Source organism: Apteryx rowi, unplaced genomic scaffold (assembly GCF_003343035.1).
Source record: "Apteryx rowi isolate R43461 unplaced genomic scaffold, aptRow1 scaffold_48, whole genome shotgun sequence".
NCBI classification, from domain to species: domain Eukaryota; kingdom Metazoa; phylum Chordata; class Aves; order Apterygiformes; family Apterygidae; genus Apteryx; species Apteryx rowi.
In genome coordinates, this window is record NW_020450738.1 from 2,284,202 (window position 1) to 2,310,492 (window position 26,291).

General features: G+C 40.9%; 1 protein-coding gene and 1 long non-coding RNA gene across 3 annotated transcripts in view; one reads left to right on the forward strand and one right to left on the reverse strand.

The window, feature by feature from the left end:
- Window positions 1–24,434, forward strand: TET2 (tet methylcytosine dioxygenase 2). 2 transcript variants are annotated; one of them, XM_026078338.1, is made up of 9 exons: window positions 1–3,384; window positions 5,642–5,732; window positions 9,324–9,417; window positions 10,556–10,788; window positions 11,625–11,775; window positions 13,681–13,770; window positions 16,408–16,545; window positions 18,048–18,408; window positions 19,709–24,434. In XM_026078338.1, the coding sequence occupies exons 1-9, from the start codon at window positions 42–44 to the stop codon at window positions 21,109–21,111; spliced, it is 5,904 nt and encodes a 1,967-aa protein (XP_025934123.1). In that variant the 5' UTR covers window positions 1–41; the 3' UTR covers window positions 21,112–24,434. The 2 variants fall into 2 exon arrangements, with proteins under 2 accessions (XP_025934123.1, XP_025934124.1); XM_026078339.1 differs by having other exon boundaries at window positions 10,580–10,788.
- Window positions 14,027–26,291, reverse strand: part of LOC112972181 — an 18,763-nt gene continuing 6,498 nt past the window's right edge. The window contains exons 2-3 of the long non-coding RNA XR_003255568.1: window positions 14,817–14,909; window positions 14,027–14,054 (exon numbers count right to left, since the gene is read on the reverse strand). This is a non-coding gene — a long non-coding RNA (uncharacterized LOC112972181). The remainder of the gene's footprint in view (window positions 14,055–14,816; window positions 14,910–26,291) is intronic.

Genomic DNA, 26,291 nt, shown 5'->3' on the forward strand with positions numbered 1-26,291 from the left:
GTTCAGAGGGCAGCCTTGTGGATGGCCCCGGAGCAGGCCAGATGGAACAGGACAGAACCAACCATGTTGACGGCAATAGATTGAGTCCATTTCTAATACCGCAATCTTCTCACGTTTGCCAGACAGAGCCTTTTTCAATGAAGCTACAGAATGGAAGTCCAGTAACAGAGAGGCCCAAAGTTGAAGTAAATGGTGACCATGAGTGGCTATTCATTAAAAGCAACCACGGAGTGCCCCACGTGAAGGGAAATCCAAATAATCGAGTTAGCCCTGACCTTTTACAGGAAAAGAAAGTATATTCCAAATATATGCAAAATGGTGGGATAAAACGCACTTTCAGTGAGCCCTCTCTGTATGGACTTCATCAGAGCAAGAAAGTTAAACAAGACAAAGAAGTAAACGGAGAAAAAGCTGAGCCAGAAGATAATTATGAAAAACCAAGTGTCTCCAATTGTTACAGTGAGAAGAAAACAGAGAGTTTTACAGGACAAGAAAATGAAGCTACAGATTTGAAACAGACTTCAAGATACAACAGTGGTGGTTCAGAAAACCCTCAAGACCTCCTGGTGCAGAATGAGCAGGAGCGGGAAAACGTTCATTGCCACAACAGAGACATTGTCTTACTACTTAAGAACAAGGCAGTGCCAATGCCTAATGGTGCTACAGTTTCTGCCTCTTCCATGGAAAGCATGCATGGTGAACTCCTGGAGAAAACACTGTCTCAATATTATCCAGAACATGTTTCCATAGCAATGCAGAAGAACACATCTCATATCAATGCCATTACCAGTCAGGCTACTAATGAGTTGTCCTACGAGACAACGCATTCATCCCATACCTCAGGGCAGATCACTTCCCCACAGACCTCAAACTCTGAGCTGCCTCAAGTGCCAGCTGTAGTGGTTACTGAGGTCTACAATGCAGAAGACTCCAGTAAACCACCTGTATTGCCAGGTAGCTATTCACTTCAGAAACCAGAACTACAGCTACAGCAACAGATTCCAGGCTATGATACACACCAGTTATCTGTAGGAAACAGTACTGTTCGTGGAAATATGGGGCAGGCTCCCAACCAAGACCTCTCTCTTAGTTCCAGCAGTAACCTGCAAGCTCAGAAGGCCACTCTGGAAAGGTTTTCTGAGCAAGCAGAAAATAATGGTGCTTTGTTTAAACAGAACTCAATGTTTAATAACGATTCCTCCGCTCCTCCTGCTCCAGAAATGAACAGTGCACTATCCGTTGTGGTGCGAGAAGGACACCATTCCTACGACAATATATGTGATGAAACTCTTCCTAAAGAGATTAAGAATGAAGGGCAACAGCAGGGACCAATGTCAGAAAGTCCCGGCCTCGGCCAGCAACAACTTCACCCTCAGCAGAGACTTCCACAGCAGCCTCAGGCGTCACAACAAGATGTCAGTGAAAGCAACCCACAAGCTGCTGCGGCTGCCTCAATTCAGCAGCGCTCAGAAGAAGTGACGCCGACATCAGAGCCTCCCATCCAAAACCTGCAAGTATGTGGAAGTGACAGTGAGTTGCAGCAACACTATCAGCATTTCCCAGGACAGAGAGAACACGATATTCCTCCTGAGAAAGAAAAGGACCAAGTGAAAGAGTCTGTGCAACAGACTCCCCATTACTCAAAAGCAGCCTGGATAGAGTTGGTCTCCACTCAGTTTCGCCAGGGAGAGCCTCCTCAGAAGCCCAACGAAGCATTGTTACGATCAATTCTTCAGTTCCAGGCAAATACATCTGAACCAGCCTATACAAAACAGTAYGCTGGAAGTCCTGATGCATTAAAGGGGCCATTGGGGCAGCCCCAGAGCCAGAAGATAATGCAACAGGAACAAATTCCTCTGCTGTACAAAAGTGAGACCTCCCAGCTACAGCCGCCTCCCACAGCTGACCAGCAGCTGCCGTTCCAAAAACACTCACCACAGCTCACGAAGATGGATTCTCTACTTAAGTCCCAAGTGCAGCAACACCCTACACAGCAGCTCCATCTCCAGCAAAGACCAGAACAACAAGCCGAACAGCCATTAGGGGCCCCACTGAAACAGCAGCACTTGAATCCCCAGCCAGGGGAAAATGAGCAATTCCTGCATTCACACATTTTACAACAGATGCTTCAAAAACAGGCACAGCAGACACAACTGTCACGCAGTCCGCAGCTAACCCCAAACCAGCAACAGCACCAGGCTCTGCAAATGAAAAATAAAGAACTGCCTCAAACCATTTCCCATTCCCAAAGCAACACCGAACAGCCGCTAGACAGGACATCCTTCAATCAGCTTAAAGCAGATGAATGTTTTCAAACTGGGAATAAGTACATGAAATCAACTGCATTCCCACTGCATAACCCTCAGCTAGGACTAGAGCAGGTCCAGAGCATGAACAGCAAAGCTCCCCTTTACAGTCAGAAAAGGGATGCCAGTCTGCAGCATCCCTGCCCAAACAATGTGCACTTGATTGCTGAGAAGAAGGAGAGTGCCGCGAATATTGAACGCTTTGGAGCAMACAAAATGCAGGACTTGCAACACGTGCAGTATTTTTCAAATAACTTSACCCCAAAGCAAGATGTGAATCACTGTTTTCAAGAACAAGAACAACAGACACAACAAGCTTCAGTTATACAGCTACCACTCCAGCAAACACAAGGCTATGGCAGTAGCCTGAATCAAGATATCCCTAGCCAACAAGCTACACAAATTCCTCAGCGGTACTTACCACACAGCCAACAAACTCCCCCACACTCACAAGACCAGAGAGGCTGTCATTTTCAGTCCCCCAACCATAAGGATTTTCAAAAGCATGCTGCTCTAAGGTGGCATCTCTTACAAAAACAGGAGCAACAAGCATACCAGCAACCCAAAACTGAGATTGGTCCCAGTGCAGTGCGCAAGCCTATCAAAATTGAAGCTGGCTCAAAGTCTAATGTCTGTATGCGCCCATCAACTGGACAGCTGGAAAACAAAATGTGGAAAAAAACAATTAAACAAGAGAATCAGCACTTTGGCTGTGAGAACATGCAACAGAAGAGCATCATTGAGACAATGGAACAGCAGCTAAAACAGATACAGGTCAAATCACTGTTTGATCACAAGACTTTTACTATCAAATCACCCAAACATGTGAAGGTTGAAACAGCAGGCCCTATCACCATACTATCAAGAAATACCAGTGCTGCAGAATTTGACACTCAAACCCCCATCTTAGATCAACAAGCAAACTCCTCTGCTGAGAAAACCCCGACCAAAAGAACAGCTGGAACTGTTCTCAATAATTTTTTAGACTCACCTTCCAAGTTATTGGATACTCCTGTAAAAAATTTATTGGACACACCTGCCAAAACCCAGTATGATTTCCCATCTTGCAGCTGTGTTGGTAAGTGCTGAGAAATGTACTAAAACATACTAGTTCACAGTAAGGAAATTAGCCTTCAAGCTGGGATCGTGGGGGATAGTTGGATGTTTTTGTTGGAGGCTTTTTTTTTTCAGAACAGTAATTAGTAAAGACTTATAAAACTGCAATTTTATACACTTATGCCTACTGCGCTTATCCAACACTACAAATGGGCCCTTCTCAATATTTCATAAAGCAATTATCTGTCTGCTTTTTGAGTCAGAATGTTTATGGATTGTATAAAAATATTTAATTTATCACCTCATATCCATTCTCCTTGAGCAGCAGACAGATAAYGACAACATCCTGATAAAAGGTAGGTCACAACTTCATAATCTAATTTATTAGCCAAGGTCAGATATAGCATTTATAAAATATGTCTTGGGTCCAAAACTTGAGATCTTTACTCCAGTGTTCATTCACACAGTGAAATTACTGACGTTTGCCTCAGTCAGGCCTAAGCAAAGGGATGCCAGATTCCTGACTTGCTGCAGAAGTTTTTCCTTCCTTTCACTCACTTGTCATGTGCAAAGCAAAACAAAACAACAGTTGCTTTGAGAAGCTACAGAAGCAGCGCCAAAAGAGCAGCGCGGGGACCCTCAGCGTTCATCACGGCATGCCTGGTCCCCAAAAGCTGGAAGAGTAGAGCAGGGGAAGAGAAGCGCAGCAACAGGCACGGCCCCGTAGCCCCAGCTGCCCTGCAGCACTGACATTGCACCTGGCCAGTTAGCTCTAACAGGCACTTTTGGACTCTGCTTCTGGATGAATTTTGCACTGCTATGTCAGACTGAGGCAAAAGGTGCGTGTGCTTCAGCACCAGCAACATCATCGTTGTTGTAGTTTCACTTACTGATAGCCCCCAAAAGCTTGGGATTTCGTACCAACTAAAAAAGGAAAGTTGAAACTGCAAAACGGACCTTTTTGCCTTTTTGAATGTTTGGGCTGTGATCTAGATCAGTGCCTAGATCAGTGATGATCTAGGGAAGCAAAAAGAGGAGGTAATAAATTTCCAACACTCCCAGGAAGATGAGAAAACTGGAAGCCAGCTCCTTGCTGTTTCTGGTTGCTTTATAAGAAAAACTACAAAATGTAGCTTTTTAAACTCAGCAGTTGTTTGGGGKTTTTTTTAAGACCATTTCTCCAAAGTAGTTGGCACAAGTTTTTCTAGCAACCATTTCATTCTTCTCGCTGTCTTTTCATCTAGTACAGCAATTGGGAACTAAACAGAGAGAGCTTATTCTCCTCTTACATTTTAATTCTTCAATATCCATTTTTGCAGACCCTCTAGGAAATAATGGAGCATGAAACCTAGCACCTGTCCTCTTTGAAGAGCCCAGTGCCGTGGAGTAATTGACAGGGCGTATGGCTCTTTCCTACTGATACTTCTTTTTTAGGGAGATTTAAATTAAACCATTTCCCCACTGACACATTCAGGTTTATAGCGTGCCTTCATCCCGCTCCCAGAGGCCGTGCACTGAGAGCAGCATCACCTCATTCAGCCTTTGGAGTTAACATTGCAAAAAGCATAAAGTCGTCTCCTTCCACTACCCACTACTGAACCCAAGCAGAGCCCAACCATTTCTTTCTTACTGCTGGAGCCTGCCTCCTGGTATCAAAACAAACATATAGCATATATTGTGAATGCTGACATGGGCCAGCCTACACACAGAGAACTGAGGCAACATTCTTAGCATACAAGTGTTTTGGCCAAGCCTTGTGCAGGATTTCTTTCAGCAAACTTGCTTTTCTCATTTCACACAGTCTTTTTTGAGTGGCAGAAATTCTGTACATAACCTTAACGGCCACTTTCTCAAGCTGTAGGTTCCTACACTATAACACATCTGCTGAAAAACAAGTGCCATACAGCTCACTAAGGTCAATATTTACCATTGTTATCCCATTTATCCTCCTTTCTAGATACTGGGAGAGGAGGAAGTGGGAGAAAGAGAAACAATTGTTCAGTGATAACTGGAAAATGACTTTTGAATTTCAGTGTAAAGCCTCAGACATGAAAAAAACTACTTGTGCTAGCAAAAGGCACACAGTCTATATCACAGCTATTTGCAGAATTAGCCACATGCTTTGCATGTTTTGTACAAATTGCATGGGCATACTTTGGACATAGGTGTTTGAAAACTCTGCCCACTATTCCAATTAGCTAGATGTAAGCTTTGCAATGTGACTTTTTACATTAAAGAATTAAGCTTCAAAGTAATAACCTTTATTTTGTTTTAAACAGAGCAAATTATTGAAAAAGATGAAGGTCCTTTCTATACCCATCTAGGAGCCGGTCCTAATGTGGCAGCTATTAGAGAAATCATGGAAGAAAGGTAATTAGTGCAAAGGCACAGGGCAGATTAACGTTTATCCTTTTGTGGATGTCAGAATTTTTCCAGCTTTTGCACATAAAGAAATAAACAATTGCAAATCAAGTAATTACTTGTAGGCTTAGCTACTCCAGTGTTGCCAACATTACGCACTGTGCTATTCACCAGAGAGTCACAATATTTGACAGGGCTAATAGTCTGCTGGCTGGCACAGGCTGCGCACTTTGAGACAGATGCCAGCAAACCCAAGCAGGAACAAGTATTCACCAGCCTGCCAAGCAAGACTGCTGGCAATGGCCGTGAAAGCAGGCATGGACCTGGTGTTTCCTCTGGGTAGGGGARTGCCAAGGGAGGAGGAAGATGGAGAGCAAAATACCTCCTCCCCCAATATTAAACATATAGTACATCTCTAAAGAGATAAATCTAACTCAGTCACTTCCAGAGGACTACAAAGTTATTGGATAGGATTTCAACCCAAGAATCGATAAGTAGCTTTCTGACAAAACATCCCCCTTACACAGAGTATTGCATATAAACAGCCTTATCTTGAGTGAGGAGAATTCCCGTATCATGTTGCATCCTGTGATATATTTATTACATCAAAGCCAAGCAAACAAATGATTTTGGAATGGCACAGAATGGACACCTAATCTGTGCTATTTAGAAAAATGTCATAAGTGCAAAACCAACCATCATTTCAAAGGTATTTAAATTAAGAACTCCATCACACGGAAGTGTCTCCTGCACTGTGAATTCTGCATTACTTGTAGCTTTTGGCATGCACAGACACTAGCAGCCAGATTTTTAGAGGTATCCAGGAATTCAGTTCCCCTCTGAACAAACAAGCAAACAAAAATCTCCCCAGTAAGTCATAGACAAACGGGAATTTGATTTGTTAATACCTTAAAAATCTGGACTTCCAGAATTGTGAAGAAGCTCAAGCTAGCTGCAGAACCAAGAGCAAAGAGGCGTCACTGCAGTGCTGCATCTGAGCTAAGTAGCGCTGTTTCTCAGCAGAGTCTGTTGGCCTGCACTCATCACTGCGCGACCATGGACCACAGAGGGCATTTTAAACCCTTCGGATTAACTCTAGGTGGTTAGTCCAAAGGTCCTCTCTCTGCTTTCTTAGCACTTCCTTCCCTGTGACTCCTGTGCAGGGCTTGCCCCAGAAATGATACTTGTTTTCAGCTTTGTGAGTGGCTCAGATGCATGCAAGCTACATAAATCTGCTTCTTCCTGTGCAGGGGGAGCGAACACTGACCCTTCTGAGAAGCTTGCTACAATTTCTTAATTCCAGAGCTCGAATTGACCAATTTATTCTTTCATATTTACAAATAATAAATAAAATAGGAAAGTCATTCATGTCATGCTGTCAATTATTAGAGATGAAACTGTTTGCATTTCTTGACTTTAGAGTGTGATTTTTCATCCTTAATATTGACCTCACTTTTTTTTTTTTTTTTTTTTTTTGGCATTTAATTTCATTTTATGTTGGCAGAAGGAAATCCTGAGAGATTATAGGTAACATGCATATATTCAGCCAGGCTCAGCAGAGTATAATAGAAGCTAATTGAACAACAGCTAGTTTACAGTTGCTCATATTGTACAAACTGCGATTCCGTGATTGAAGAACTCCAGAGCTTACTAGTTAATTTTGCATCCCTAAGTGAAGAAAGCATTTAGCTATAAAGATACTCTCAAGTACATGGGTGCAGTTGGTGACATTAGTAACAATTTAAGCACTTTTAAACTAGCTTCCCATGGATGTGGGTTGATTTTTAAGGTATTACCACTGCCAAACAAACCAGAATTTGAATTCCTACTTACAATTGATATTTTAGCTGTATTAGAACAAATTTCTTGCAGAATCTGTGGTGGATGCCTACATTTTACCTTTTCCTTCTCCCAGTCCCTACTTTGCACTCGGTGAATTTTGCTCAGATTGTAAAGCCAGGCAGCTTTGCTCTGAAAGCAAGCGAGACAAACATCAGGCGCAAATTCCTTTGTGATAGTCCAAAAGATTTGAGACAAAGTCCATTTAATTTTCAGTGTTATGTACAACATATTTCTATAGCAGCATACAAACAGTTGTGCTGCAATCCAGATTAGCAAACTGATAGAAAACATTAAGATTTAAAAACGTTTTTATGTGGTTAATTAAAGAAACAAAGGTATACTAACATGCTGGACTAAGTAGGAAAAAGTGACTTAACAGTTGCCTGCAGAACATGTGTAGTACAACTCTATTTTGTTTGTATAATTTCCTGTGACACTGAAATTTCACAATGAGATCACATCTAAGAAGAAGCATTTTTCATTTCCTTTAAAGGACAGAAGTTTAAATACAAATATTAGCTCTTAAATGTGTCACTAAGATTTTAGTGCACAAAAAGAGGGATGAAAGGTCAAAAGTTCTCAAAGCAGCATTAGATGTCTGTGTTACGTGAGTGAATATTGTGTTGAATGCTATATAGGTAATGGGCAAAGAACAAGACGACTGTGATTTAGTCCACACACTTGGTTATTTTAAGTAATGTAACACCACTGAGAGCAGCAGAATTTGAGAAACGTTGCTGAAGCAGAATTTGCCCAGGCCCTGAAATGCAGCCGAGTCAGCTCCGTAGCCGGAAGCGTACGACTGCAGACACTGAGGTTTGTAATGCAGAGGTTTATAACGCATGGCCCCCGCAGCCCTGGGGCACGCTCGCGCCCTGCAGAGGGTCACCCCAGCTGCAGTGGGAGAACATGCTTGGAAGTGGCCTAACAGGTCTGACACTTCTCTTATCGAGTCAAGATTTGCTTCACTTAGCGTTTGTCACGTATTTCCAACTGGCACATCAGAGGACGTAGAAAGGTGATCCCGTTTGCTCTGGTAATAGCACTGCTTGCATTTTGGGCTAGATTCTGCCTTGAGTGCATGATCACCTTGACTGAAGCGTCACCTTGACTAAGCTTGCCTGCTTTAGCCTCAGCAGGCACACACAAATGACATCATTTGAGGGCATCTTGCGATCCTAATTCAGTATAGGAGTGAGGCAGAAGTAAAGAAATCACAATTTTTAAATGGATGATAAAGTAAAGGAAATAGATACGAAGCAGATCAATCATGATTTAACTGATTCACACCATATCAAGCACAGAGGCACAAGCACAGAAAATTAATAGAGTGGCTACTGCATGCCAGCCATTCCATGACAACTTCATTATTTATGTTGCGGAGTGATAACTTTAAATTTAGCCCAGAAATTAAAGAAAAATATAAAATTTTCCCAGAAATAGAGAGACTTCAAGTCCACTTTTCAACATGCCAGCTGTAACAAATTCTCTACAGAAACAGTTAAAAGGTTTGGGAATATTAATACGATATGGACAAATTTTACTCATCTATGATGTATTAAAGACATTTGCCTATTTCAACACATCAATCCACCACCATAATAAAATCAGCAAGATAAATTATATTACATATCCCTCCCTGTTTATAATTAATAGCGTGTATTTTTTAAGATAAGACTCACAAATGTGCTCCATCTTTTAAGTGTTCATGCAGAACCAAAGGAATCTGCTTATTGTACATATTTTTGTCTGTTTAAGATTTGGACAGAAAGGTAAAGCTATAAGGATTGAGAGGGTTGTCTACACTGGGAAAGAAGGCAAAAGTTCCCAAGGATGTCCTATTGCTAAATGGGTAAGTGATGTCCACAAACGTTAATACCAACCTAGCTCAGTAAGATTGTGTACGTAAGCAGATGGCAATGACGTGTCATTGTTTTAGTTGATACTAAGAAACTTAAAACAGCTGAACAGAAAGCCCATAGCCCGCTCCCACCGCCGCTCACGCTCCATTTACTTGAGTTGCCTGGAGATCAGCAGGGATGAAGTTTGGCCTAAAGGTATCAAAAGGAGAGAAGGAAAGCATTTTCACTTAGATTTAAGATTCACAACATCAGGCATTCTCCTTCCTGTTTAATTTTAGTTTAGAAATAAGCCCTGCAAGTGCACCACTGATGTTTTTAAAACGCACTCCCAGTTCAAGACAGGCGTTAGTACGCCCTCTTAGCAAACACTGTCTTGCTTTGGCACAAACATTACTGAGTAGTTTGGGTGGGTTGGGGAAACACAGGATGAGGAAAAACCGATACATAATTACAGTCTCTACGCGTGCCAGACTGCACCTTCTTTCAGAAATACCCACAGCAGCACAGGCACCGAGAAGCAAGGACACCCTTTTTATTTGAACAATATCTCCTGCTTTGTCGTCATTGCTGTAACATTTGTATGTAGGAAGGGCGGGCAAGGTCACAGAATCGGGAGGCTAATCGCAAGTTTAGCTGCTTAACTTCAGGAAGAAAAGGGAGAGAGCTCCCATGACAAGTTATTTAGCCCCTTCCCCTAGCTCCCTTCCTTGCCCTTCGCGGCGCCTGCCCTCAGTGCAGGTGTCAGCTCTGTGGAGGTATGCATCTCTCAGTAAGCATCTTGTTTCCTCTTGCACCTCATCAAAGTGGGCCAGCTGTATCAGCACGTAGATTCAGGAGACTATTTCTGCTGAATCCGAGCGTGGGGGATGCTTCTACCAAGCTAGTTTCCACCACCACGGCTTTCCATGCCATCAGTCAGGATTTGCCTCTCAGAGCCTGTCCTTGCTTCATTAAACAGAAAGGTGGCCCTGGCCCACATCACTAAATGAAAACAACAGTCTGCATTGCCAGATCTAAAGAGGAAGGCAGAAGTAGAGTAACTGCTCTGCCCCACACACAATACTGCTGAGGTTTCCTACTCTCTCACTCTTCACATTAAGAAACACACTGTTTGTGTTGGGGCTCTGGGGGGGTGTGTTGCTGTGCATGCAGGTAGTCCGCAGAAGCAGTCAGGAGGAAAAGCTACTCTGCTTGGTGCGTGAGCGAGCGGGCCACACATGCGAGACAGCGGTGATTGTGATTCTCATCCTGGTCTGGGAGGGGATCCCGACAAGCCTGGCCGACAAGCTGTATTCCGAACTCACTGACACCCTGAGAAAGTACGGCACACTCACGAACCGGCGCTGCGCCCTGAACGAAGAGTAAGTGAAACAAAGGGGACGCTCGGCAAACGTACAGCCGCACCTTCAGCCCTGGGTCTGGCATCTCCACTCACTCTCTTACCGTGAAATGCACATACCTTTCAAGCTATCTATTTCAGACAGCTTGAAAACCCACAAACCTTTTGAGAAAAGCAAAGTAAACATCCTTGAAAATAAGGGAAAACATCTTCCCAGAGTTATGAAGCATCTCAGTATATTTAAAACACAATATCTCAGCTGGGCCTTGGACAGCAGGTACCTCTGCCTTGTCATAAAAACTAGATGCACTAAATCATACTGGAGGCCTTTGCTAGCATCTACAGAAGCTAGCTTGCATCTAAAGAAATTGCCCTTTATCTTTTTCCCATGTCTTTCTGATGGTGAGGAACGCTTAGGCCAAAACTGACTTAGTAATTACTATGTGTTACTTCCTTTGGCTTCATGGGTACAGTCTTATTTCAGGAATTACTGCCTAATCCCTGCCAGAGAGCTCCCCATGCTCACAGTGCCGTCCGCAGAGACCTTTCAGGTACCAGTAATATCACTACCTAATAAGGCACCATCTACCTAAACACATTCTCTTTTGAGCCAAGCCAGGTTTCTCACAGAAGTATAGGAAACCCCTAGTCCTTGCTTTGCAACCGTGAAGTTATTCATGCCAATAAATTCATCTGTTATAAAACATGCAACTCCCTCTTTCATTTCTTCGTTATTTACTGACGGAAGAAGATCCGAGACTGGTGATTCTCCACAGCACCGGCAGAACGCTGACACCCACTCTGAGCACTACAGGCTGACTCACCCGATGCTAATGGCTGTATTCTCTCTTTCTTTAGACGGACTTGCGCATGTCAAGGGCTGGACCCTGAAACTTGCGGTGCTTCATTTTCCTTCGGTTGCTCCTGGAGCATGTACTACAACGGTTGCAAGTTCGCCAGAAGCAAGATTCCAAGAAAGTTTAAGCTGATGGGGGATGACCCAAAAGAGGTTGGTGCCCATTTTTAAAAAGAAACGAGCCTCATTTGCAATGAAATGTTTTCTGTCACTCTGCAAATAGAGATACACTACAAGAAAGCAGGGGCCAGAGCCCTGCTAGAATTGCATACGTGTAGGGTAATTAAATAACTGCCAGTCAGGACTGATTGATTCCAATCACTGAGCCAGCTGAATTGACTGTCCAAATTCTGACAGCTGGTTAAAGCCCTGAGACTTGAAACCATGTTTGCAGGCTTTCACAATTAGAGGAGAGGGCATGGCCTGAATAATTGTGGTTGTATTAGGCCTGCARTCGGGCATTCCCTAGTGACAGAGCGGAAGGTTTACCTACTGAAGGCATATAAGATTGCAACTGGAAACCTGAGTAGACTTCATGGAGACAAATATGATGAAACTCTGAGATTACAATAGGAATAAGAGGATAGGGAGACTCATTCTACATACAGCCCTGCCCCACAGATAGTTTCCAGACTGGGCTCTGTATTACAGCAAACTGGCAACAGTTTAAAACAAGTCAGAGTAAAACAACATTGATTTTCGCTTGGGCACACGATGTCTTTGAAGTTGTGGTTGCAGTGAGTCCTGGACACCTCCTGCTATTCATGTGCCTAGGAGAGTCTAATGGCCTGGTCTGTTTTTAGCATGCAAATGCAAATTTAGTCCCTAAACTGCTGCTTGTGTACTGTTGCATAGGTCCACAGCTTTCAATGTGTTCTGGCACCCTCCCAGCCTTCATAGAAGGGATTTACTTCCCGTGGAAACCAGAACTGGGCAGGGAAAATGGTTCTACCCTCCAGTCTTGTCCTCGCACAAAGTCAGGGGGAGGCAAAAGCACACATCCAGATCGGGGGCTGGTTAACACACAACAGAGGCAACACAAATAGGACCCTTGACAACAAAAACTAGAAGTAACACAAATTGTAACCTACAGGCTGTACAAAAGCTCCAGGTTTTAGCAGCAAACCACAAGTCACAACAAGATATTTTTGACCACTTTATAATGTCATTTTGCATTCCCATGAACTTAAAGTTTTACCAGGAGATACAGAATTGTAATGTACCAAACATGTGCCCCCCCCAAACCCAGAGCTTTTTAACAGCTCTTCACACCTTCACTGACTATATACAAACTTCTAAAAGCAAGTACAACACTCCCTTACGCCTGTTTTTTATGCACTTGAAATGAGGCCCTTGTTTTTAATTTAAGTGAGGTTTTGAATATGGGATTCTCATCCTGAAATGATGGGGAGCAGCTTTGGAGTAGATTATTGGAATACTTTTTTTTTTTTTTTAAGAGCCTTTCATTTTGAAAGCTTTTACCTCTCCTTCTTAAAGGAAAAAAGAAAGTGGTCATTCCTACCTCCACATCACTGACTACTAGACATGTCCACAGTTCTTGATTGCTTAAGAACTGGTAACTTTGAAAAGTCTGAAGGATTCCAGTAATTGTAAATTGCTGCATAAAAAGATAATTTAAATGTGTTGAAGTGTTATCATCTCAGTATGGAAAACCCTTAGTCAGATTAACCTGATGGAGCATTCTCATATAATTTCCCTTGAGTTTTCTAAAGAGAAGTATTATTTTCCCAAAACTCCAATAGGGAAAATAATGAGGGTCATCATGCTTGGATCTAAAATATCTCCGTGTCAAAGAATGTGATTCTTTTTAATATAAATCAGACTGAAGTTATGGTATGTTGTGTCCTCTCACAAGGATCACAGTTTTGTGGAGATCAGCACCATTAAAAGAAGATTGACGATAGTTGTTGTCTAAACAGGAATGACAATGATCTAGACCTTTACACAACTATCTATCAATTATAACAGACCCTAACTTGTTAGATCACATGCATACAGTATAGATATGTCATTGAACTTTATTTCATCTGCTAACAGGAAGAAAAACTAGAATCCAATTTGCAGAATCTATCAACCCTGATGGCGCCCACCTACAAGAAGCTCGCACCTGATGCATATAATAACCAGGTATGCTGGGGGAGAAAGGAGCTAGAGCAGTCATGCAAATAACTGGATTTTTACCATGCTTTGTTAATGCTTCATCCTTTGGTCCAACCATTATGTACATTTTGTGCCAGTATTACTTTGACATTGGGCTAAAGCCAAATGGAAACAAAATCCTCAATTTCAGTTTAAATGCCTTCAAAAGTCAAACCAGCAGAGTATTTCTTCAGTCACTGAAGAAAACTAATCTCTGTACTTACCTAAAGACAACAAAGTTCTACTTCACACTTGCGCAGAACTCTTCAGCTCTACAATACAAAGTGTCTGGATTTAGCATGATTCATGAGCCAAACTAGCGAAACAGCCACAAAGATGGTGTGAGATTGCTAACAGTGTCGGCAGGCAGTGTATTATGTTCACGTACTTGAGTCCTGAAACCACAGTTTCGGTTCTGCTCAAGTGGCAAATTAATACAGCTTTCACCAAAGTAGCCATTATAGACATGCTTTTAAAACAAAGCTTCATATTTAAATACACACATGCACACCAGTGCCTGCACCAGCATTCTTGCACTAGGGGATAACATGCATATTTTCTGTCAGGCAGTCTTCACAGACATTGACACATTCAAAGCTGTATGAGGTTCCCCAGTTGTGGCTGTCTCTCACCTCCACTCCTTTACCAAACATTTTTCAGATATTTGCATCAAAATTTGATACCATGCCCCTTGCAAATGCTTAACTCGTCTTCTCCCTTGTCTTTGCTGAGGCTCACAATCCTTGCAAACATTCGTAAAGCTTATAGTCTCCAAACTCTATTGGCATCACAGCAAACTATGACATCTTGCTTTCCTGTTGACAAAACTGTGTTTAAACAACCCGTGAAAACACTCACTGCTGTAGCAGTCATCAAAACAAGCCAGATTTTGGACTGTAATAGAAACAGTAAACTGTAATTCAAGACTGTCCATTTTGGTTTTATTTGTGGTGAAATCTGCGCTTTTACTGCATATTTAGTAGCAACTAGGCAGAGTAAGCAGGTTCAGTAGAGACTCACCCGATTTCACTTACTTGATCAGATAATGTTTGGAGACTCATTACGGAGGAAATTGTGGCTATGTGCCCACTGGCTGTGGTTATCTCTCCAAATATCTGAGAGACATTCTGCAAGAGAAGAAAGGAAGAGGAAGAAGAAAAAATGAGGGGGTGGTGAACAATAAAATGCTTCTTTACTTGGGCTGCTTTTCTTTCCCCACAAAATTCTCTAAAGAGCTTTTCTCCACGTAAGACACGGTGCTGCCTGACACTTGTTGATAGTACATGCTTTTACAAGTTTCAGTTTTTACCTCACATAATAAATCATGCATATAGCTTGCCTATTTCAGGAATTTCATGCAAACCTTGTTTTTGTGGGGAAACCCTGATCAAGCTACTGTCAGGGCCAATTTCTCTGGTGGCAGTAAAAAGTTATAAAAAGAAGCAGCCCTAAAGCCAATACCCCTTTGAATCTTGAAAAGAAATGCAAAATTCACAGATTTGTTCTAATCCAAATCCGGATTGCTGCTGGCTCATAATCCAGAATTAGAAAGTCTCTTTTTTTTTTCTTTTTTTTTTTTCCAGTTGGACCCAACAGAACATCTCATATAAAATTTGCACTAATGTATTTTAATCAGACCCTTTAACTCTAAACAAAATTATAATATTTCAAACCATTTTTTTAATTCCAAAGAATTTTACGTTTCACATTTTGTTTTGCTTTTATGTTTAGATTCCAGTGATAATAAATATAGCAATAAGTAAATATTCCAAATTTAAAAAATAAAAATCAGAGAGCAAGCTAGACATCTTATTGCTGAACTTGGATCAAAACTTGGCAAAACCTCTAATTTCACATTGACTTAAAAATGTTCCATTTAGTCGCTTGTTGGTGGTTTTTTACATTCACTAGAAAAGTTCAGGAATTTCAGCAAAGAATTTTATAAATTTGGTTTAATTTTTATTTTCTAAATAAAATAAGAAACCATAGTTTGTGAGGCTTGGTATACTTTTTGTGTAAGGTTTATTGTTTCATTATAAACTTTTTGTAAAATTCCTTAATAGTAAATATATGTATAGAAAATACAGTCTGGGCTAAATTCTCTCTCTTTTTGGTCAGGGGTTAGTGTTGTACTGAAGCTAATGAAATATACTTCTAGTGTGCCAAAATATTACAAATCAAAAAGCAAATTATTGTTTTTTATGAAGTCATTCTGAAGTCAGTTTTCTAAAGTCATTTTCTCTTAATAGCTTGGTATTTTTCCAGTCTACACAAACATATCGCTCTTCCAGTGCCAGACACTGAAACCATGCACTCTATTTGTCATGTAAAAACACAAACTATTGGCAGAGAATCAGAAGTTATATGTAAGAAAAGGTATTATTGGCTAATTTCACAGTCATGACAGTGACAGAAGGTAACAGGGAAGAAAGCAGCAAGGAATGAAGTACGAATAAGAAACTGCTGTAAAATAATTGCTTGATTTTATTGCCTTTAAGATCTCTATGTTACTACCTCCAAGACGTTAGGAGACTTGCATGTTATAAAGACCGAGTATGTAGTGCTAAGTCCATGTAACGGAGAGTATACAGGTAAGTTCCAGTGATGCCTGTGATCTGTTTCCAGATCGAGTATGAACACAGAGCACCGGAGTGTCGCCTGGGTTTAAAAGAAGGTCGCCCATTCTCAGGGGTCACTGCCTGCCTGGATTTTTGCGCTCACGCTCACAGAGACTTGCACAATATGCAGAACGGGAGTACACTGGTAAGTCAGTGATGCATATAGCCTCCTTATTTCAGCTGTAATTTCATATATTTTATTCATTATCTTCAGCCTGTTTAAATTTATAATTACATAATGCAGATTGCTAAAAAAAGAAACATTAAGCAGTAATTGAACTAACTTATTACCCCCTACACAATTGTTCATTCAAATGAGTGAGACTTATGATGGATTAAAGAAAGGTTTAATATAGAACTGGTAAAAGAAAGAAACTGTGGAGACAATGGAAGGAAGGTTCCAGCAGGGCCAAAATGCCCGTTTCAGCATTCCTGGAACAAAATGTTTTATATTTGTCCTCTTGAAATAATTTTTTCTAACTACTTTGGATTTTATCTTCTAATAAAATAGAAATGGAAACAAAACGTTTCTTTCCATAATTTTCTTTTGAAGAGATTTTTGAAAGTTGGGATTTCATTCCTGGCTGGGACGAGCAGAAAGTCTGCAAACCTTGCTATCGTTTTTATTGTTCACCCACTTCACTCTCTTCCATTCCAAACTCGAGTGTTTTATAGCAAAGGGTCTGTAGAAAATATCACAAAAACTGTATGTTTTTCAGTGTACAGTAGATTACTTCTGTTCCCTGCATACTTTCTCTGTGACAATACAGATGGGGTAAACATGGGAAAGAATAATCTTCAGTTTTGAATAATCATTGTAATTTGACATGACTGCCTTGATTCCTATACACAGTGCAGTTCTTTTTTATGACTAAAGAGACTAGCCACTTTAAGATCAACTAAGTTTATCCTGTTTCCAGGGTCTGACTTTATTGCCAAGTCAACCACCACCAACGAAATATACATTTCTAGCTGAGCTTTCTTCCTAAAATTGATGCAGTAACTTTGCTATAAAATATGCTTGTATCGGCCTCTTTTTCCACTGAGATATTCCCAATACCTGTTTTAACTGGCGCTAACACAATAAGCCTGCTGCATGATGCAATGATAACTTCCTTAAACCTTTATGCAGTGTTCAAGCATTAACATTAAAATGACTTGCTCCTTTGCAAGGTCCTGGAACCTCCAACCATAAGGGGGTGTGAAACACAATGGCAGTATTTTATATTCCCCACCATTTTCAAAAGGTAGCTAGCTAACGTATTATGCTCCAAAAAAACAAAAAATCTTTGCTTGAGTACAAAGTCCCAGTTTCTGCTGTTTTAGCTCCCCAGCCACAGTGCCGTCGACCACAGTTCATTTCACTGTAGGCAATACGTAACCATACTATAGCTTCAGCACAAATACAAGAAACAAATATATATATTTTGTATTTACATGAACACTGTCAACCAGAGCAATGGAAGAAATGAGACTGCAGGCTTGTTGTGGTGTGCATAAATTGCAGAGAAACTTAACGTTTACAAATAACCCACCAGATGCTGACACTGAGAGTGCGAGTGCAAGGTGAAACGCGCAGGCTAGCATTTCAGGACTCTGCTTCTCAGACGGGTTTGAGAGAGTTACACTAACCCGCCCTTTTGACAGGTTTGCACACTAACTAGAGAAGACAATCGTGAAATTGGCCAAACACCAGAAGATGAGCAGCTGCACGTGCTCCCGTTATACAAAGTCTCTGACGTAGATGAGTTCGGAAGTGCTGAAGGCCAGGAGGAGAAGAAGAGGAATGGCAGCATCCAGGTCCTTACCTCCTTTCGCCGGAAAGTAAGGATGTTAGCAGAGCCTGTTAAGACCTGTCGGCAAAGGAAGCTAGAAGCAAAGAAAGCAGCAGCAGAAAAGCTTTCCTCCTTGGAGAATGGATCTAGCAAAGCTGAAAGAGAGAAGGCTGCTGCAGCACGCAACAAGCAAGGCAGTTCAGAGGCAGCAGGTCATGCAAARCAGCTAGCAGGTAAGCACATGAATGTGATCAGGATCTTTATCAATAGTGGTAAGCTTCCTAGGAATTAGGGTCATTTATAATGAGTCTCGAAAAAAACCATTATTCTCAACACAGGCACATTTTCAAGTAAAAAGCAAGGAGGATTCTTGAATGTAAATGTGGATATTGTACATTTATAAATACTAGAGTGCCAAATTGTGGTCCAGTCTGTAGAAGCAAAAAGAGGATGCTGTAGTGAGAAGTGTTTCACTGTTGGATAGTTAACACCTGTAGAAGTCAGGTGCTTTTGCAAATCCTGCTTGCCATCCAGTGCATTGTTAAGTATCTTTAACTGACTAACAGTGCCAGAAGCCCTGAAGAAAACTGTGTGATGCTGCTTCCAAAAAAGAGTGACCTACACATCACTCATCGGTTGCTGCTGTTACAGAGAACCTCAATATTTGAGGGGATTCAAGCCTAACCTCTTTATCACTATTTATATTTTCTGCTTCAAGACCAAAAGCAAAGCAGGTTCTTCCTCAGTGGAGTAAAAGTTTACAAATCCACTTAATCCCCGGCAGTTTTCATCAACAGATCTTATAGTCCTGGGCAGAGGAGCTCATCATGACTATTTTATTGTTACAGAAACTTTGTCAGAGAGGAATAATGTGATTTATCTAAGGCCACCCAGAAGATCACCAAAATACCCACGAATGGAAGTCAGGCTTTCTGTGACCCAGTCTAGGGTTCTAACCATTAAACTATGCCGTTTCACTTTAATGAATGATATTTTTTCTCTTTTCTATGTTTTCAGTTATTCTCAGTTGTTACTGAACTGTTATCTCCATCAGTGAATGACACTTGGTTTTTACATACAGCTAGGGACACTTTTTTGAGACAGATCTATTAATATGGATGTTCAAGGGTTATTTATTTCTTCTTGGTGAAAGACAGTTACCTTATACATGGCTATTTGGGTGCCCTTTGATGCTCCATTTCATGGGCTACTTAAATGACAATTCAACTCTTTGGATTATGTGCATGTGACTGAGCAGATTGCACAGCCCTCTTTTCCTCACGGCCACTAGCATCTGATCTCACTGGATGCATGCCATAAAGGAAGAGTAGCTTTAGTATTTATTCAACTTCTGAAAGGATGGTATTTGAGATACTAGAAAGGGAACCTCTGTTAACATATCATATGATATACTTTTCTTAGAAATTTCATAGATGCTTATCATGAAAACTCTCTATAATAGAAAGCATGCATGTTTAAAAAAAAGGAGAAAAAAAAAAAGAAAAGCTTGTTTATTTCTTTTTACATCTACAGATCTTTTACGCCTTTCAGGACCGGCCACACAACAGCAGCAGCATCCACAGCGCACTCTCCCTAACAACCCTCAGTCAAATCCTGTTAACTCTTACTCGGGTTCAGGTTCTGCAAATCTTTATGCGAGGTTGCCTAATCCAGCCAATGCTTACCCAAGCTCTTCCTACACTTCAGATCCTTACGGAGGGTCCAGTCCCATGAACCTCTATACAACTTCATCACAGCCTGCAGGGTCTTATTTGAATTCTTCCAGTCCCATGAACCCTTATTCAGGATCACTAAGTCAAAATAACCAATATCCACCCTACCAATGCAATGGAAACGTACCTATGGACAACTGCCCCTCTTACTTGGGCTCCTACTCTTCCCAGCATCAGCACATGGACTTGTATAGGTGTCAGAGCCAAGATCCTATGTCTAAACTAAGTCTACCACCCATTCAAACATTATACCAGCATAGGTTTGGGAATAACCAGAGTTTTGGTCCCAAGTACTTGAATTATGGAAACCAAAATATGCAGGTAGACTCCTTCAGTAACTGCACCATTAGACCAAATGTACACCACGTAGGGTCTTTTTCCTCTTACTCCACCCATGAGGCTGATGGCCATTTTATGGAGGTTGCCTCAAGGTTAAAATCTAATCTGAGTAATCCAAGCATGGACTATGCCTCCATGAGTAAAAACAGTGAACATCACCACGTGCAGCCCTCTCCACATTTAGCACATGACTACCATTCTGCTCCAAGTATATTTAGTGGTGCTCCTAATTCGCTGCATCTCCAAAATAAGGATAGCGAAATGATTTCACACACAGCTAATGGTCTGTCTAACATGCTTCCAGGTCAAAACCATGATAGGACTACTCCCCAAGGTTGTTTAGATAAAACTGATGTGTTGAATCCAGAAAAAGCAGAGGATCCTGATGAAGTCTGGTCAGATAGTGAGCAGAGCTTTCTGGATCCAGAAATTGGAGGAGTGGCAGTTGCTCCATCTCATGGGTCAATTCTCATAGAGTGTGCAAAACGTGAGCTCCATGCAACAACCCCCCTAAAAAACCCCAACAGGAACCATCCCACCAGAATATCCCTTGTCTTTTACCAGCACAAGAGCATGAATGAGCCAAAACACGGTCTGGCTCTGTGGGAGGCGAAGATGGCTGAGAAGGCAAGAGAGAAAGAAGAGGAATGTGAAAAGTACGGTCCAGACTACGTGCCTCAGAAATCTTACGGCAAAAAAGCAAAGCGAGAGCCTGCCGAACCTCACGAACCCTCAGAACCAACGTACGTGCGCTTCATCAAGTCTCTCGCGCAACGGACACTGTCGGTCACCACAGACTCCACAGTAACTACATCTCCATATGCCTTTACACGGGTTACAGGGCCTTACAACAGATATATCTAACATCACACCTTTGTCGGTTACCTCATCTGAAAAAACAACATGGCAGTAGGGTAGTTCTTGTTTAGGTTTGGGGGAAGATAAGGGTGGGGAAGGAAACAGTGTTTTCATAAAACTCATCAGTGGGAAAAGCCTCAACACACCAGCAAAAAGAGGTAATCTTACTAGCGCACTTATTTTCCACTGATTTTTTAAGTGGTCACAGATGGCATGTAGGAAACAAGACCAAAGCATCCTATGCAAAAACAAAAACAAAACAAAAAAGTGTTTCACAATTTACATTTGAAAACACTGGCTCCATTACTGAAAGAGATAATCTGCAAATGGAATTTTTTTTCTTACAGTTTTGCACATCTGTGACCACTTTTAATGTCATCAAGTTTGCATAGTCATGGAACAGGAGCAAAAAAAAAAACCCTAAAAAATAATACTGTAGTATTACAACCGCAGGAATCTTAAAATAACATCTGGTGCTGAATCTATGATGTACTGAAATACTGGAATTATGGCTTTTTAACATGCAGTTTTTACTGTAATCTTAATAGTCTCTTGATTTTATTTAACAAAGTAGATACGTATAAAACATAATGAATAGACAGCAAAACACTGAATTTGTTTGGATATTCTAAAACATGGTGCTATCTAAGAGAATGGTGTCTTTATTTTAACAGTTGAACAGTTAATGCCTTTATAACAGTTAAAATGTCAATGATGTACTCAAATGTTCTTCAACAACAGGGAGGACCTTTTCATTCATGTATGTATTGAATTTACCTGATGTTAAAATAAGCTTACTTTTTAACATATGGGAATTACAAAGACCTCTGGATTTTGCTCATCCAGTCAAGTCCTAGAAAAGGACAATAAAATATATATAGAGATATTTTTTTTTAAATAGTGTTTCAAAAGCACTTTGTCTACCTAAGCTTGGCAACTTGAACAATGCTAAGGTACTAAGACATTAAAAAAAAAAAAAAAGAGTTTACTTTGATTTTAAAATGCAAAGATAATTTTTTTAAAAGAAGAAAGCTTTTAAATACTTTTGTTTTAGCCGTGCATCTGCTAGTGGGCTACATATCCATTTTTAATACAGTCAGTTACAGTAAAAATGGGGCTTACTGGATACAAGGGAATACTTTAGTACACAAAACACATGTTTTTCTGGTGCTCATCTCACAAGCTATACTGTAAACTGTTTTCTACAATTATTATGACAAGTTCATTGCTCAAATGTGTACAGTTTTAAGGAAAGAATTTTATATTAACCACAGGTAATAATTAGCAGCATGCGACAGATTACAACTAGTTAGCTTGGGCTTCTGCTGTTTTTAAAGATCTGTATGCTCTTCAAATATTGAATGGCAGATTGCTTTTGTGTTGATAATTATGTACATTGTGGTGTAAGTCATTTCTTGGTGCAAGTGTCCTCTTTTCCAGGAAGATTGAGCAGACTGATGCCTACACAAGATGAATGAAACAGGGTTAGTTCTGTGTGATTCCGTTGATTAAATAGAAAAAAAAAATAGGCAGCTGGCTTGCTGTGGTGGTTTTAAATCATTAATTTCTATTAAAAAAAAAAAGCAGGAGAGTTGTATAGTAAATTAAATTGTAAACAAAACTTTTTTTAACGCAATGCTTTAGTATTTTAGTACTGTAAAAATATTAAATCTATATATATTTGGGTTTTGAGCTGAATTCACATCATGGTGCTACTCAGCCTGCTACAAATATATCATAATGTGAGCTAAAAATACATTAAAAGGTTTGAGTGATGTTCCTACTTGTCATATACCTCAACACTAGTTTGGCAATAGGATATTGAACTGAGTGTGAAAGTTTATATATTGTATACCATCTTTTCCCCCCCAATAGCCTTTGAAAAAAAAAAAACAAAAAAAAAAACAAAACAAAAAAACTCTCTCAATACTTGACATTTTAGCAAGTATAACTTGAACTTCAACTTTTTTTTTTTTTGGTTCTAAAAATTCAGGGATATTTCAGCTCATGTTCTCCTATGCCAACGTGTCACCTGTGTGTATGTAAAGCTGTTGTAGGTTAAATATATTATTCTTGGGTTTTCTGTTTTGTTTTTTTTTTTCAGGGATTTAATGCTTTTCTTTTGAATCCCTCCTCTAATTTTTCTTGTACATGTATTGATGTAACTAAAACTAATTTTGTAAATTCGTTAGCTCTTTTTATTGTAATGAAAGTGTTTAAGAGATTTAGAATGTTTTGCCTGTTTCAAATGAATAAACAAGAAGAAAGTAGAATGCACTGAGCTGATTAAAGGGAAAAATGTAAGGCAGGGGTTTGGCAAGTGACTGTTTGCTAGAGTTTTTCAAGTCACTCTCTAAACAAGGCTTCTTGGATACTGTAATGAATAAAATAAAATATAGAAAGGTACAGTCTGTACAAGGGCTTCCCTAAACATGCAAACCTCCATGTCCCAGATATATCTTGTGCAATATACTGTAAGATTAAGTTTGGTTGAAAGAAATTTTATCTAACAATCACAACCTAACTCAAGTGAATCAAAGGAGGCCTTTGGGTTTAATGGTCAAATATTTATTATGGCAATTTTGTTTTTTAATTCTCAGTCTGTGACTTTACCCACTGCATTGAAACAAAAGTTTCACCTTTTTTAAATTTTAATGATGGCTATATATCAGATTAATTAAATCATTATAAATCTTCATCTTCTGGTGATTTTTTTTTAATCCTATATTATTCATGTAATCCATAGTAGATGTTTGGTTAATATGCCGTGCGCCGTCATTTGCCAAACTGCTGGCAGCAAGAGCAGGAAGCTTAGTTGGCAGATCAGTTATGTATTGTAAATACCTGAATTGTAATATCTGGTGTACAGAACCCTGCCTCAGTTGGACCGAATGACAAAGCAGACAGAATTGCTTGTATAGGATTATCAGGTTGACTATAGCCATACTTGAAGATGCTTCTGAGTGGTGTCAACTTTACTTGAATGAATTTTTCATCTTGATTGACGCACAGTGGTATAAAGTTCACTCCTAAAGCTAGTGGTTAACTTGTGTAGGAAACTTTAGCAGTTTGACACTAAGGTAATGAACTTCTGTGTGCATTTTCTATGCTTATGTTCTACTTTTTTTTTTCTTTTTTTTTTTTTAAAGTTTCATTCATTTTCATGAAATGTTGGTATGTCTATAAAAAAATCTGAGGATGGTTATAAATACTGTAAGTATTGTAATGTAATGCAGGTTATTTGAAAGCTGTTTATTATTATATCATTCCTGATAACGCTGAGATGTGGGTGTTTTTAATAAAATTTATATTTATTTAATGCACTCTAAGTCTGTCTTGCAGAAACTTGTCTTTCACAGTCATTTCTATCAGTTTCAAACAACAGTGCCTGGGTACTAGAACGGGCCCCTGCTACCAAGCGCAGGTCAGGAGCCCAGAGGGACTGCACAAAGGTACATGATTACAGAGGGCTGATGAAACCGCTAGCCTGGAGAAATTAAATCTAATAACCTGTTATGAAAAAATAGAGGAAGCTGCTTATGTTAGCGGCTCAGAAACTGAACACATCAGCTGCCATATCAGGATAATCCCTTTCTCAGCTTTAGGAGCTGAGCTTTAGGACAGAAGCAGGCCCAAACATTTCAACACAGCAACTGTCCACACACATGCAACTGCTGTAGCCCACCTCCATCCTCTGTGGCACAAGAGATTAAAGTCTCTAATGATGTAATTCATAAAATAAAGATTAAAAAAAAAAAAGGAGTTCTAGACATCAAGATTTTTCTTAGTTCTGTTTTGACTCTTGCCTTTGAAGGGTTCAGACACCAGCTATCTATCTAGCCCTGGTCATCGTGGAATAAAGTCTATGGTTAAAGTGAAGGGGGGAGGCATTTTTACAGAGGAAGAGGGTCTGGAGCACCCTTGCTGGCTTCCTGCTGGTGTTTGTGAAAACAGATGAATATAGCATATTCACCCACTGCAATTTCCTCGCTGCTTGAGTAACAGCCTCAAATACATACCAGTCAGAGGGGAGAGACAGGACAAGTGGAGTCTCTGCGTTGTTTGTTTTAGGTATTTATCACTACCTGTTTATGCATTTGTCATTTTATTTCAAATTCCTTCAAATGGTGGGATGCTCCAACAGAGAGCATAAAAAACCCACCTATAATCTCACGTATACCTAACCTACAATCTCGTGTATAATCTTAATCACACAATCAAAAAAAAAAAGCAGAAGTGATAAGTGTCTAAATTAATAGCATGATGTATATCCTTGCACTTGCAGGCACCAGAGAAAGGCTTGTTTTTATGGTGCCTTCTTTTAATTTCAAGGGATATCAGGACTGAATCCTGAAACGCTCTGTCCTGTGGGAAGAGACAGAAATTGCTCTCTCCATGGTTGCAAAATGTTGCTGCGACAATTGGCACTTCAAAGCTTTCCAAGCTTGCTTTAAGTCCCCGTGTTAGTCGTCAACCCCAGTTACCCCATCCGTCGGTTCTGCACACCTGGGGAAAGCCTCCCTGCTCTGCACATCGGTAGGGCTGAGCGTCTTGGGGAATCGGTGGTTTAAAAGTCAAACGCCTGTAATGTTCAGGCTGGCTCTCAGCGTATTCCCAGGCAGGGGATGCCTCGAGGCAAGCTAAGGCGCTGCCGGAGCGCACTGCGGCTCCTTGCCCCACGCGGGTGCACTTCCACACCTCGGCCAGCTGGAAGCAGCAGGCACTCCAGCTCTCAAAGGTTTGGCACCCCTCGAGCCTTCCCGGGGAAAAGTCTTGCCATCAATGACCATTCCCACAGCCTTCTTTCCACATAAGCCACTCGCTCATCAGCGATAGATAGACCCCACTTGGGGGTCTCTGCCAACACGGGCACAAGGCGTAACCTCCCCTTGGCAGCCGGCGACGGGCCCCTGCCAAACCCCCAACCACCACCCGGCTGCGCTCCCCCGCGAGCAGGCGCCTTCCGCAACGCGTGGAGCAGCCCAGACACCGCTTTCACCATCGCTGCCCAAACCATGGCGGCGAGCCCCAAGAAGGGGCTTAGACCTGGAGCCTCCAGCCAAGAACCCACCTCCCGAAGCTGGCTCCTGCCTCACCTTTTCTTTTCACCCATTCGTCTCTTTCACCATTTTTTGCCTCGATTCCTCAGACACACAGAACACGATATGGCTTTTTCTTAAATGGGA